This window comes from Myiozetetes cayanensis, unplaced genomic scaffold (assembly GCF_022539395.1).
Source record: "Myiozetetes cayanensis isolate MyiCay16 unplaced genomic scaffold, myiCay2020 scf1, whole genome shotgun sequence".
Classification (NCBI taxonomy): Eukaryota; Metazoa; Chordata; class Aves; order Passeriformes; family Tyrannidae; genus Myiozetetes; species Myiozetetes cayanensis.
This window is the reverse complement of record NW_026086604.1, coordinates 136263305-136275739: the sequence shown is the minus strand read 5'-3', so window position 1 is coordinate 136275739 and position 12435 is coordinate 136263305. Positions and strand designations below refer to the sequence as shown.

The window sequence follows — 12435 nt, the reverse complement described above, 5'->3', positions numbered from 1 at the left end:
GAGCAATAATTACTTAAGATCTTTGAATGTGTGAGGTCTGGATTTCCCCAAGATCTAATTTCAATTCCCTGGGCCTAGGAGAATGATAAGAGCAGCAACAGCAGCTCTGCAGGCCAGGAGCAGCTCTGAACAGCTGTGGGGTAGAAGGAAACTTATGCTGGCAAGAATGAAAATGTGAAACCCACTAAGCTATCAGAAGGGAACCACACAACTTCTTATAGAAATTTCAAATGCCTTAAAATCATTTCAAACAATAGCAAATATTTACTTGATGATTCTATTCAATGTCCTAATTAGCTGAATGAAAATGATTTTGACTTCAGTGCTTATTGAAAGAAAGGACACAATGCTCATTTTCAGCTCAAGTTTTACTCCCAATTGCACAAAGGTTGAAAAGATTTTTTCAAAGTTTGAAAAACAGCATAATAATTTTGGTTTCATATATAAAACAGGGAAACCCAAATGATACAGGAGTTGTGTGACTGTTCCAACATTTAGCATTAAAGTGTTGCCCAACCTAATTTTATCTCATACATTGATTATTTTCTACATTATCTGTTTTTCAAATTATAACTCTGTACAATACCTGTAGACATCTAAAGTTAAAGTATTTTGAGAAAATATCATGTTATGGAAGGTTCCAATGACTTAGCACAGATAACAGTACAAGATAATGACAAGTCAGAGCATTGCTAAGAGTTTATTCAGAAGCTTTTACTTTCGGTTCTTATATCACAAAAGACATGTTTAATGTTTACAACAAGTATTAGAAACTGAGATGTTTTTATTTCTACTATTATAAAAGTAACATAGGAGACTGTTCTAAGCCATCTTCAAAATGCAGACCAATCTTTTTTTTTTTTTTGTATATAAACTGTACACAAAAAACCAAGGCACTATACATTTTTGGATAATAAAGTATAAAGGTTGATTCGCATAGTTTCTCAAGAAATCCATGCTATAAATACAAATGCTTTGTTCGGTTTAGCACCTGAAGCAGCATTGAGAACAATTCTTAAACTATTGCAAAGAGAAACTTTTAAGAATGCGTAGGAGATACATATTGGTGGTATAGCTAATTCAGTACAAGCAACTGCCATCCAGCTACTTTTCTGTAGTTTTGACATGAAAGTCTTGAAAGTGAATATATATTGCATTGTTAAATACATACTTGTTCTATGTGTTTATATAAATATAAATTCTTTGTAATCCACAAACTAACAAAATAACACTTTACAAAGAGAACTTCTTTAAAAACAAAAATGGCAAGTATTGTATATAGCCAAAGGACACCTGCAGCAGTAGCTCAAGAAACTACTGTTTAAGTGCATAGGAGAGCGGAGCTTAAACACGTTGCCTTTAAGAGTCAAAATTGAATTCCATTTTCAAAGAGTTCTCTTGGCCTTTTATAATATTACACACCTCCAGATAGGTAGTCACTAATAACTTCAGATTATTTCTATTTGTTCTGTAAATATAGGGTACAATTCTTCTAAAGGACATAGAAAGTGAGAACGGACATCCTTTAGTGCTCACTCCCATAAACACAGCTTAGAAAAGTCCTTTTGCCTTCTTCAGGTTAACCTGCTTCCAAGATGGCAGTGCATTGTACTCCTCTCTTGTCATCTCCAATGCAACCTGTATTTAAAACACGAGGATATGCCATTAGCAAAAGCATTTCTAAGTAGCATAACTGGTAAATGACTTTACTGCACAGATGCACAGAGTAACAATGCACCTATTCTCTGCTTACCTCAAAGTCCGCATCTGAAAGATAAATTTCAAGCTTCAGTGGATCAACTCCCTCAGGCAGAGGCCTAGCTAAGAGATCTGCTAATGGATACACGGTTTTACACAGCTTGGCCAGCACATCCTCTACAAGTATTATCTGATTAGAAACATCAGCATCCTGGAAGAGAAAAGGAAAATGGAGAACAGGATCACAATGCTGAAACCACCAACCGCTCTCATGGCAGTCTGTGGATAGCATGGGATAACCTGCTCTGCCTGGGCCATGGAGCACAGAGCTGTACATCCAGCTGTGCACAGAGGCCAACAGCCCTGCCCTACACAATGTCACAGCTAAAACCATGTCTGCACTTAGCAGAAGGACGTCCTGTACTCAGTTTGAGGCTGAAATCTGCGTTTAGTCATGAAGCCAGTGTTTTGCACTAATGATGGCTGCAGAAGACTTATGAAACAGAAAGTGTTTTTTGCCATGAGATGCCCCTTGATTAGAAGCTTTTAAAGCAGCCACATGTAATTTGGCTGTGACTCTACATCCCAGGTGAGGAAGTCAGAACTGGAGCCCTTGGAGCCAGCTGATCCTTTGCAGGGTGTTTTGCTCCTCTGCACTTCAAATCTGGTGGACAGACCAGAACTGCATGTTGCTGCATGATTGAAACAGCTGTTCTGCTAAACTCTAGCACATCTTTTTCTAAGAGATGATTCAGGTAACACTTTCTTCCTGTTTTTAACAAGAAGAGAGTATGAGAAGTTACATGAAAAAGCAATGAGGAATGCCTCTGATATTCACACTCCCAGTCAGACTTTGGCTATGTTGTTGGTTTTCTTCCTGTGCAGACTCCTGAACTGTGCTAAGTTCATTCTCTGGATCTTGGAGCTTGACAGCACAAACAAGCTGTCACAAACAGCACAAACAAAATGGTACTGACAACACAAAACACAGTTACTAGCAATAGAAAACAGCCAGTACAATGAAAAGATTTACCATTTCTGTGATCTCTGCGATATCTTCCCTGTGTTCCCAACTTGGGAACATATTAGTGAACGTCAGAGGCTCTAGGCCAGCATGAATTAGATAGGATTTAGGGGGCTTCTTTACATTTTTTCCTAAAAACAGTCAAAATCAAAAAAAAAGAGAAAAAAGAAAGAGAGATGAGAAATTACAAATGGTACCATATTTTGCAAGGCAACCCACTGTCCAAAGCTACTTCCTTAAAATGTTTAATTCTTTCCCCAAAAGCTGAAGTAATTTAAGGCAGTAAGAATAAATTTCAACTGGATTTTTTTTTCTTGAAAATTAGCATGGAACCTTCTAACATGTTCTTCAGTACTCTTAGACCTGCATTTTACTGTATCTGACCAAATATCAAAACATGTATGCTGAAGATCTCCAAAAGCTACCCCTAACCCAGTGCCTTCCTTGTCTTACAAAACCAGAGTTTGAATAGAGTAAACAGAGTGTAATGGTCTGAAATTAGCCAAATTCAGGTAAATGAAACCTTCTGGCATGCTCAGCAGAAGTGTCCTGCCAGCAGCCGGCAAAGCTTAAGCTTGGAGGCTTAAGTGAGAATGTTTAAACTGCTCTTGGGATCCTGAAGTGTAACACAATCATTTTGTTATTATGAATTCAAAGGAATGGGATCTGAAAGTTAACAGAGGCGTTAAAATAGCTGGATAGTATTTACTAATGATTTTCCAAGACAGTCCTGCTTCTTTAAAAAATGTATGTGTGCACACAGTATAGGACATGGACATAACCCTGCCCAGGAGTGATGTATCTGATTAAGTGGTTAAAGTCATTATGCCATGTCCTAGGGAACAAAGGGAATGATTTCATTCCCCAGGGATTTAAAAGCACTGATAAACTCCAAATATTATTGAAAAGAGGTAGACAGGCAGCCAGGCACTGAGAGAAACTATAATTCAAAAAATATATTGTACCTTCATCTTACTCAGATTCAAACAACTCAGTCTAAACAAATCTTTTTCCCAGATGGGCAATGGAAAAGCTGAAGATGGTGCAAAGCTTGCAATCAGGTGAAAGTAACAGAGCAACAGGACATGACCTCGCTTCCGAGAGCTGTAGCTTCTGTAAGAACTGCTTATTAAAAAATTCTGTTATTCCCTACATTCAGTCTGAGAGAATCTTCAATGCCCTAAGACTTCCTCCACTGCAGAAGGCCCTGGTTTTTACTGTAGTCCCTACCTGCATTTGATGCCTGTGGGCTGTTGGGCAGGAGGGTCTAAAAGAACACAGCCCCTCCCCATTGCTAAGGAGCACCCCAGGGAACTCATGCAACACCTGTGCTGAATGCAAACAGAGCGTCTGGCTGGATGTGGGAGTTCCATTAGGTTTGAAAAATCTGATTGCTACAAGTTTGGCCTTACTTGATGTTGAGAGTAAACTGATTAGAGAGAATATGTTCGTAAGAAACTGGATATTAGAGGTATAAGCTCTGTGGAGCAGTCTAACAAATGTATTAGAATGTGAATTAGAATTTGGAAAGAGGACTTCTCTTTCACATATTTTCTTTGTGGTTTATTTGTTCATTCTACCATGAACTATTAAAAAAATACTTTAAAATCTGTGCATTTAAAAAACGTGAATCTGTTCTAGTTGTGCTGCTCCACTCTCAGTAATTCAGCCAAGAATAAAAAGAGAGTGGTGTTTGCAATGTTCCAGTATAGGTAAGATGAATTTGTATGTAAGTGGAGAAATATTTTCATTCTATGAATTCTGTCCTCAGCACAAGCTGATCATCTCAGTAAGAATCACTGAAGGGCAAACCAGATTCTTCTCTCTCCTGGCAGTCTGCAGCTTGACTCTCCAGACTGCTGATTTAGCAAATAAAACCACAGAAAAACTTTTAAGATATTTTGACAAGTTAAAGGAGATTTATGCACAAGGGAAACTGCTACATATATTCAAGGAATATCCAGAGCTGCTAATCAATCTCTTTTAAGCCATCATGTAGTCAAACACTGCAAGCCAGGAAAAGAAAAAGGGGAGGGATGGGAAAAGGGGGACATAGATGAGGAAAGAAATGGAGAGAAAAAAATAAGAAAAAAGCATTTTAATGCTTCTGATCACTCAACTATATTCTGGTAGTCAAAATAATTACAGCAGCATTAACAACTCCTGAAATTAAATTTCTACATCTTGATAAGTAAGACCACATAAGAGCTATACAGCCCTGACAGCTTGATGCAATGAAGTTTTGAAATGGTTGACAAAATTACAGATCATGAAAGCAACAGACCACCAGAACAGCATACTTTGAATGGAATAAAACTGCTACAGAAGTGTGCATCATCTTTAGCACAGAAATAGTACAAGTAGAGTTGGTCTTTTAACAGTAACAAACTTGTGCTGTATCTATCTAACCACACAGCCTGAAACTCTTGAGAAATACCCATGGCAAAGAAGCTAAAAACCACAACTGCTGCAAAGTGAGCAAATAACCCAGCAAAATAACTTGTCCTATGATACTCGAGTTAAATTTCAGATCTCTGAGGAATCACTGAAGAACTTCCCACTGTGCATAAAACTCGAATGCAGCAAATTCAATCTAGTGCAAAAGGCATTAATCCCTTTTCCCATCATCAAACTCAAAGTTCAAGAAATCTGGAAAACTATCCAAACCTCAGCATGTGCATCTGATTCAATCTCTGGCTGGGACCAGAAAACATGACTTTCATTACCAGAACATTATAGCACTGCATCAGGAACACTGAGACTGGGATCTTACCTCCACCTCTCCCTAGCCTGCTGAGCAGCTCTGGGCAGTTCATTGCATGGGCCTCTGTTCCTCTGTGCTGACCTTCATTGCTGCTGTGAAGCACACTGTATGCGTGCTTCCCACTGTATGACATGGCTTCAAAGAAATGCATCTTAGCACTCATTCTGACTTGCAAAAGCTGGGGGTGGTGGTAAACAAGTAACTGGCCTCTTCTTTAGGAATTCTGCAGTCAAAGCCAAAGACTCTTCCAATAACTGCCCTGTCTTTAGCCCCCATTCCTAAACAAATGCTGCTGTTTGGCAGGGCAGTGCCAGAGACACCTGAACCACACTGAGCCATAATGCAGTCCAGTAAAGGTCACATTTCAGTGTCTGCAATACTGGTTTTCAGCTGTCTCCTGCCAGGTGTTACCAACTCCACTCAGTGACACAAGACAACTGAAACACAACATTTGGTCTTACTCCTGTTGGACCTAAACATTGCAAAGCAAAGCCTGGCTTATCAGCATAAGGGTGGAATCCAACAAGGATATCACTTTCCCTCTTCAAATATACAAATGTCCATGCGAGGCAATGGGTTACCGTTCACCATGTCACAAGCTGTGAAGTTTATTTGCTACAGAAGAAATCAGTGGCATCATGAGGTCTCAAGGTCTATAAGAAATCAAGATTTTCTTGCAAGAGGACACAGTTTGCACCAGTTAAGCCTCAATGACTTGTTCACAGTGGGAAAGTGCTCTGAATTAATAGAACATGGCTGTTATTTATGCCCTCTCTCCTGCACGGTAACCTCACACCTTTCCTTATTCATCCTCTGTCAGATGATGCAAGGCCTGTTCCCAGCCTCACACAATGGTAGATGAAGTGAGAAGGCAGCATTATGGTGTTCTCAAAGAACCTCTCCTAGTGCAGAAAATAATCTCTGGTCACTATACTCTTACATGATCATCAACTGCAGCTTGAATCACTGCACACTGAGTGGCAACAATTATCTTGTCAAAATGAGCACAGAGCTGAGGCTCTGTCCTCCAGAATTTCCAATAGCCACCAGTTTCCATGTGAGGCTTGTTCTTGATTTTCAAAGTCTTTCCACCTCCTCCACTGAATCAACACCCAGTTAAATCAGCCAACAGTATCTTCATTCAGTCTTTTTGATACACGGAAGCTTATGAAATCTAAGAGGAACTATACAGAAAGCATTCAGGTTTATGAAGCTGTGTTCTCAGTATTCACTTTCGGAGATCTGATACCTGAGCTGTTCTCCTACACGGGGGCACAGAAAAGAAATAAAGCCTTTCCTCTGAGAATTGAGTTAGCAATGTATCTTGGCAATTTGGGAACAATGCCACTACTAGACAAATTGTTTGCTAAGAAAGAGTGGAGAATGTATCTTCAAATAAACTGATGTTTATTGATAAAATTGGGGGAGCACCTTTCAGCTCAAGACAGCAAGGCATGGAAAGGTATGACACTCTCAAAGCAATCAGGCACAGCAGTTTGTTACCTTTGCAGTACTGGAGCACCGTCTCCATGGCGCATTTCCTGTCTGTAGCCCACCTGATTCGTGCTGATCCAGTGATTTTGTTTTCCACAGGCCACCAGCCTTGCCACAGGTACACTTCATGGTGATTGTCAACAAGGAACAATGCTACGCAGTCAGAAAATAACAAACCCATCATCAGCCACTTATTAGTTCTTATAATGCCCTATACAACCCCAGTCTCACATGCTTGACAGCATCACAACAGGATCATTTCACAGCTTACCAGTCCCTGTTGTTAGTCATCCAGCTCAGCCTCAGCTGGACTCTGATTCTCTGACATAAACAATGTATTTCTATAGCAATCTTTTATGATACATATAAATTTGATTAGTTCTCAGCATCTTTGTAATAGAAAAATTAGTTATTTCTTAATGCTGTATAAGCATCACATGCACACATTTTCCTGCAATAAATCAAGCTAAAAGTGCTTACAGTTACTGAAACACTGTCTGCTGCAGGATATAGTTATTTGTTTTCTTGTTACTTAAGTGTTTTAAAGCATATACCTGGTTGTGGGGCAGTGTAAAGATCCTCTTGCAAGAATGGCATGGAATTGATGACAGCAGGGTCTCTTGAAGGGTAAACATACTCAGTGGCTGAGAATTCTCCTGATGAACTACTGAGGCTGAACAGTCGGGGAGTGAAATTAAACTTTCCAGGATCTTTAAAGAACAAAATTTAAGAAGATTTGCAACAGCAAATGTCAGAGATGATTGTAAAAAATAAAAAAAAGTAATTTACAGTCACTTTTAAAGTAACTGTAAATTCTCTGGTTTTTGAAAAATCAGGAAAGACAACCAGATGTCTTGGGGGACTAGCAACAGCTGTGAAGAAGTTGAGCTAAACGGCTGGCTGCCATCAGTTTGAATTTGAATTTGATCCTGGCTAGTTACTATCAGCCATTTCATAACTGGCTGTTTTGCAGCTTAAATGAAGCAAGCCCATCTCAGAGTTAGCTGACAAATTTCCTACTTGGTAAATCAATTCCCCTGCTACCTTTGTTGGCAGTTTCAAAGCAAAGGCTGGATGAGAATGTGTGCAGAAGTGCCTCCTAAACCCCTTCAGAAGAGAAGCAAAACGTATTGGTAACGGTGTTAACTCTTGCTCTGTGCTGCCTGAATACAGATGGGCAGCAGAAGAGGGGGAGAACAAAATGAAACACTTTGCTTTCCAGCACTTTCATTCTGGAAAAGTATTACTTAACTCAGTAGATTTTTTGGAAGCATCTCTCTGCAGGGATCATCTCAACTATCAAGAAGTTCTTCAAAAACTTTACATTAAATCTTACAATACCATAGACCAGTAAAGTAAAATATGAGTGCCAAATCCAGGAAGGCAGGTCTACCTTGCAACATGCAATCATAGGCCTTTCGATCTCTCCTTCCTAACGCATCCCAAAATCCCAAAGGCTCTGATCCTTCATCACATTCATGAATTGTCACCTTGCTGCTGCTGTGCAGCCCTGCTTCCAGTGGGCATCTACAAAACAGAAAGAGAGAGAGTGAACCCAGTGTTCCTGCCCCAAACACAGCTAACACAAACCTACTAGTCCACTAGCATTATTAGAACCCAAAAGTACCCTCTAGGCTTGTTGTACACTTTGTGTCAACACAAGCAGTTCAAAAAATTATCAAAAAAAAAAAGATAGGGAATTTCAACAACCATTCTCATACCATTTCTGATTCCATTCCCAGAGTGGAGGAGGTGCTCACATGAGCTCTCAAGTAGGGATTTTCACTGCCTGCTTTTGTAACTGCTGATGTCCTCCTTGCATGTTTTCCCAAAACAATTTCCTCATCCTTATTCACAAGACTGGATTCTAATCCTCCGATCAACTGTAATTTAATTTGGTATTCAGATATTGAGCCCTCCAAATAAAAAGTGTCTGGGTTTTTTTTGCAACTGTAACTAGTACAGTAGGAAGAATGTGGATGCCCCATTCCTGAAAGTGTTCAAGGTGCTTTGAGCAACCTGGTCTAATGGAAGGTGTGTCTCCTGGCAAGGGGGTTGGAACTAGGTGATCTTTAAGGTCCCTTCCAATTCAAACCATTCTATGAGTCTATAAATAAAAGCATTCAACCTTCAGGGAATGTGATTATAGAACATGCATTTTCTCCCCTCCACCAAACCCATCACTTGTCCTCCTCACCAAGCATGCGCATGTTGCATTTGTACTCAGAAGACAGATTTATTTATTTCAAATTTTCTTTGAATCAGACTATTTTAAGTAAATTGATAGCCTATATAACCATCTCCAAAATATAGGTCAGACACTCACTGTTCTTTTATTTTATTGGCTGCTGTTCTTCCTACATCCTTGGTGTGAGATTGAGCTTTGCAGCCATGCCACAGGTAGATAAGAGCTTTATTTATATTGAGGACAATCATGGATGTCCGGGAGCGCAGGCTGCTGCAGTGACATGCTACTTCAAGTAAGTTTCCTTCATTGGGAACTTCTCCTCGCACGCAATATAGCCTCCAGTCACCTGGAGCAGACAGGAACAGTGCAGCAGTATTACACAGTCACATGGCATTGAAAATTCAAAACCTCTCCTCTGGAACAGCTATTCTCACACTAGATGAATTTCACCTATTGCATTACCTATATGGTCACAGAACAAACTAGCTGAGCACCAGGTTTGGCTAACACTGAAGAGCTTAACAGAGCACTAGAGTCAAGTTCTGCTGTTTCATATGGAGGAAAAAGGAAGACAAATACAGTATTCCTGTCAGCTCCTCTTCCCCTCTGCACCTTGGGCACAGAAGGTCACATTCAGGTGCAAACTGGAACATCTCTAAGCTACACTTACATTGAAATTCTCCTACCTCAACTATATCATTCAAGGAATATGTTACAAAATGTAGTGATTGGGTAACAAAAGCTTAGAGCTTTCCTTGGAGTAGAAGAACTGGTCATAAAAATATCTTTTTTTTTCCCTCCCAGACTATGTAAAAAAGAATCTGTTTTAAAGCAAACAAGTACTTAGCTTAATTAGAAACCAACTAGAACAATTTGTATGTGCGTCAATACAATCAAGCCAGTATGGTCTACAGTGAAAAAATCCTTTCTATGTTCAAAGAAGAAACAGAATACCTTGAAACAAAGAATTGCAAAGCTGTTTTAAGAGTTTCATGGCATTCATTTCCTCTTTCTACAGAGTACTGTAGTTGAGACTGAATTCAAAGCCCTCCACAATACCTAAAAAAGGATTTTGGGGCAGAAGTTCTTAACTAACAATAATTTACTTTGTGCATTTTCTTCTTCCTCTTCCCTTCTTCCAGCATGCACGATCATCCCTCCTTGGAAGCACTGCAGGAAGCATGGAGGTTCTTTCCCTTGAAGCACTTGTACCTGCAAATTGAAAGCACCACTCTTTATTAAAAAATGAAGCAAGTATACAGAGTCAGGAAAACTAGTCTCCATGGATTATTAAAAATTATACAGTTATGGCCACCCATGAAGATGGTTTTCCTTCTGCTTTAAAACTGCTGACTATTGTTTAAATTACCATATATCAGCATGCAATGGGTTTCATGTGTGACCCGCATATTAAAAGAAACCTCTAGCTGGAATCCAACAATCAAGAGTTTCAGAGGATAAGGAATACCAAATAAACTTTAATTTAGTGGTTTAAACCCCAGCCATTATTTGAACACTTTACAGAACTGGTCCACCTTGACCAATGCTCTTTGAAACTGTTATGGAGATAACTTAGTAACTGAAGTGGGCTCAAAATTTCGTTTAAAACGGTTTCTGTGACAACGTGCATGTTATCTGCTCACTAAGCATTGTATTTTGAGTATGAAACTGACATGACAAATTGAGCAATCAGCTATGTGGCAGAGACTCCCACACTCTTGAACAAGGGCATTTACATTTCTCTTCTATGAACTCCTGTCTTGCTGGTCATGTCGCTGCTGTTTAAAAAAATAATTACAGCACAATCAAGGTACAGGAACTACCTTTATACCTCCCACCTCGTATGCTGGTAACAGTGAAGCCACAGCAAAGCTCAAGTCTGCCTAAAGACAAAGAAAGCCAGCCTGTCTTCTCAGCTTCGAACTAGCTGCATCTGCATTTGTTAGAATCTATGAAAAACAAGGTAATTTATGTCTAATTACAGAGTAAACAAACTAAAAGTTTCAAATGTATTTTTTGCCTTGGCCTGCAGAAAGTGCTTCTCCTCAGTGTTAGGAAGACAATTCTGTTATCTGAACATGTACTTGAATTGAAGGCATGAATATGTGCTTCACGTATTCCTAAAGGGAGAGAAGACCTTCTCCTTCAGCCTTTCTCACAAGTATAATCTTTAGAAGTGAGATTTGGGAGTAGCAATCCATAAAGGAGATTACATGTCTCTGGCAGTTGGAGTAACGCCAAAAGTAATTCCGAGGTCTGACTATTTGTAATGGCAAGAACAACTTTGGAGTTCTTTGGAGGCAAGAACACCTTTGGAGGAGGCCAAAAAAGATAATTCCCACTTACCATGAGTGGCTAATACTGGGAAGGCAAATCTTACCAGGTCTGCCACCTAGGAAGCTCACCTGTGCTCCTCTCTCTTCATCGAGTTCCACTGTCATCAGTGCTGATGTTCCTTTCTCACTCACTGTGGAGTGCCTTCCTTGCCAAAAGAAATATACACATTTCTCTTTTCCAACAGCCCTTACTTGTTGCTCTCCTTTTTGTCTGCTTCCAACTGTGAAACAGAAAGCACATGCTGAAGAAAGTACTCTGGCTATAGGTTTAAACACCACATGGTTTAATCTCATCTGCCAGCTCAGCAGTATCCCATCCAGAACAGGAAAGATAAAATATCCAGTTGGAGGAACATTAAGCCTCCAAGCCAGAGTGTCCCCATGCAAAGCTGGCATTGTCTCCTCAGGTGGATGTGATCCCCACAGGCAGAGACGCCTGTGTTGGCGGGAGAAAGAGATGTAGAAAGAACTGGTACTATCTGGAGAAAAATAACTGACAGCACTTGAGCCAATTTGCATGTGAAATGGTTATGTCCAGTTATTTCAGCAGAAGAGTGCATTATGGCTCATTTTCCACATTACACACTGTTCCTTGGCAGCAGGGAAACAGCAACTTTTTTTTTTTCTTTTAAGGATTGCTATTTAGTTATTATGATAAGCAAATAATGTTTACAGCAAATGAAGTTCAACAATACAACCAATTATGGAATAGTTCACTCTTTTCAGCAAATAGGGAATAAACCGATATAACTAAATCAAAGATTTAAGAAAACCCAAGTTTTAAAACAGATTCTTAAAAAAATATTAAAACTTCTGCCTCGATTCCAGCAGTGCTGAGCAGCATCCAACTGAAACACTTAGGAGAAAGCATCCTGTTTTTTTCAAGTTGAGAATATTCAAACCACTACTCACTTCTAAAATTTATGGTTTT

The 12435-nt window shown here is 39.5% G+C and overlaps 1 protein-coding gene across 18 annotated transcripts in view; it reads right to left on the bottom strand.

Annotated features, from left to right (window-relative positions):
* Positions 1-674: 674 nt before the first annotated feature.
* The window catches only part of SVIL (supervillin), a 139141-nt gene continuing 127380 nt past the window's right edge, over positions 675-12435 (bottom strand). For all 18 annotated transcript variants that reach the window (XM_050310332.1, XM_050310342.1, XM_050310352.1 and 15 more), the window contains 9 exons: positions 11574-11725; positions 10275-10380; positions 9307-9514; positions 8374-8507; positions 7535-7690; positions 6990-7133; positions 2732-2853; positions 1754-1909; positions 675-1638 (listed from right to left, as the gene is read on the bottom strand). In XM_050310332.1, the coding sequence (XP_050166289.1) occupies positions 1552-1638; positions 1754-1909; positions 2732-2853; positions 6990-7133; positions 7535-7690; positions 8374-8507; positions 9307-9514; positions 10275-10380; positions 11574-11725 (1265 nt within the window). In that variant the 3' untranslated portion in view covers positions 675-1551. The remainder of the gene's footprint in view (positions 1639-1753; positions 1910-2731; positions 2854-6989; positions 7134-7534; positions 7691-8373; positions 8508-9306; positions 9515-10274; positions 10381-11573; positions 11726-12435) is intronic.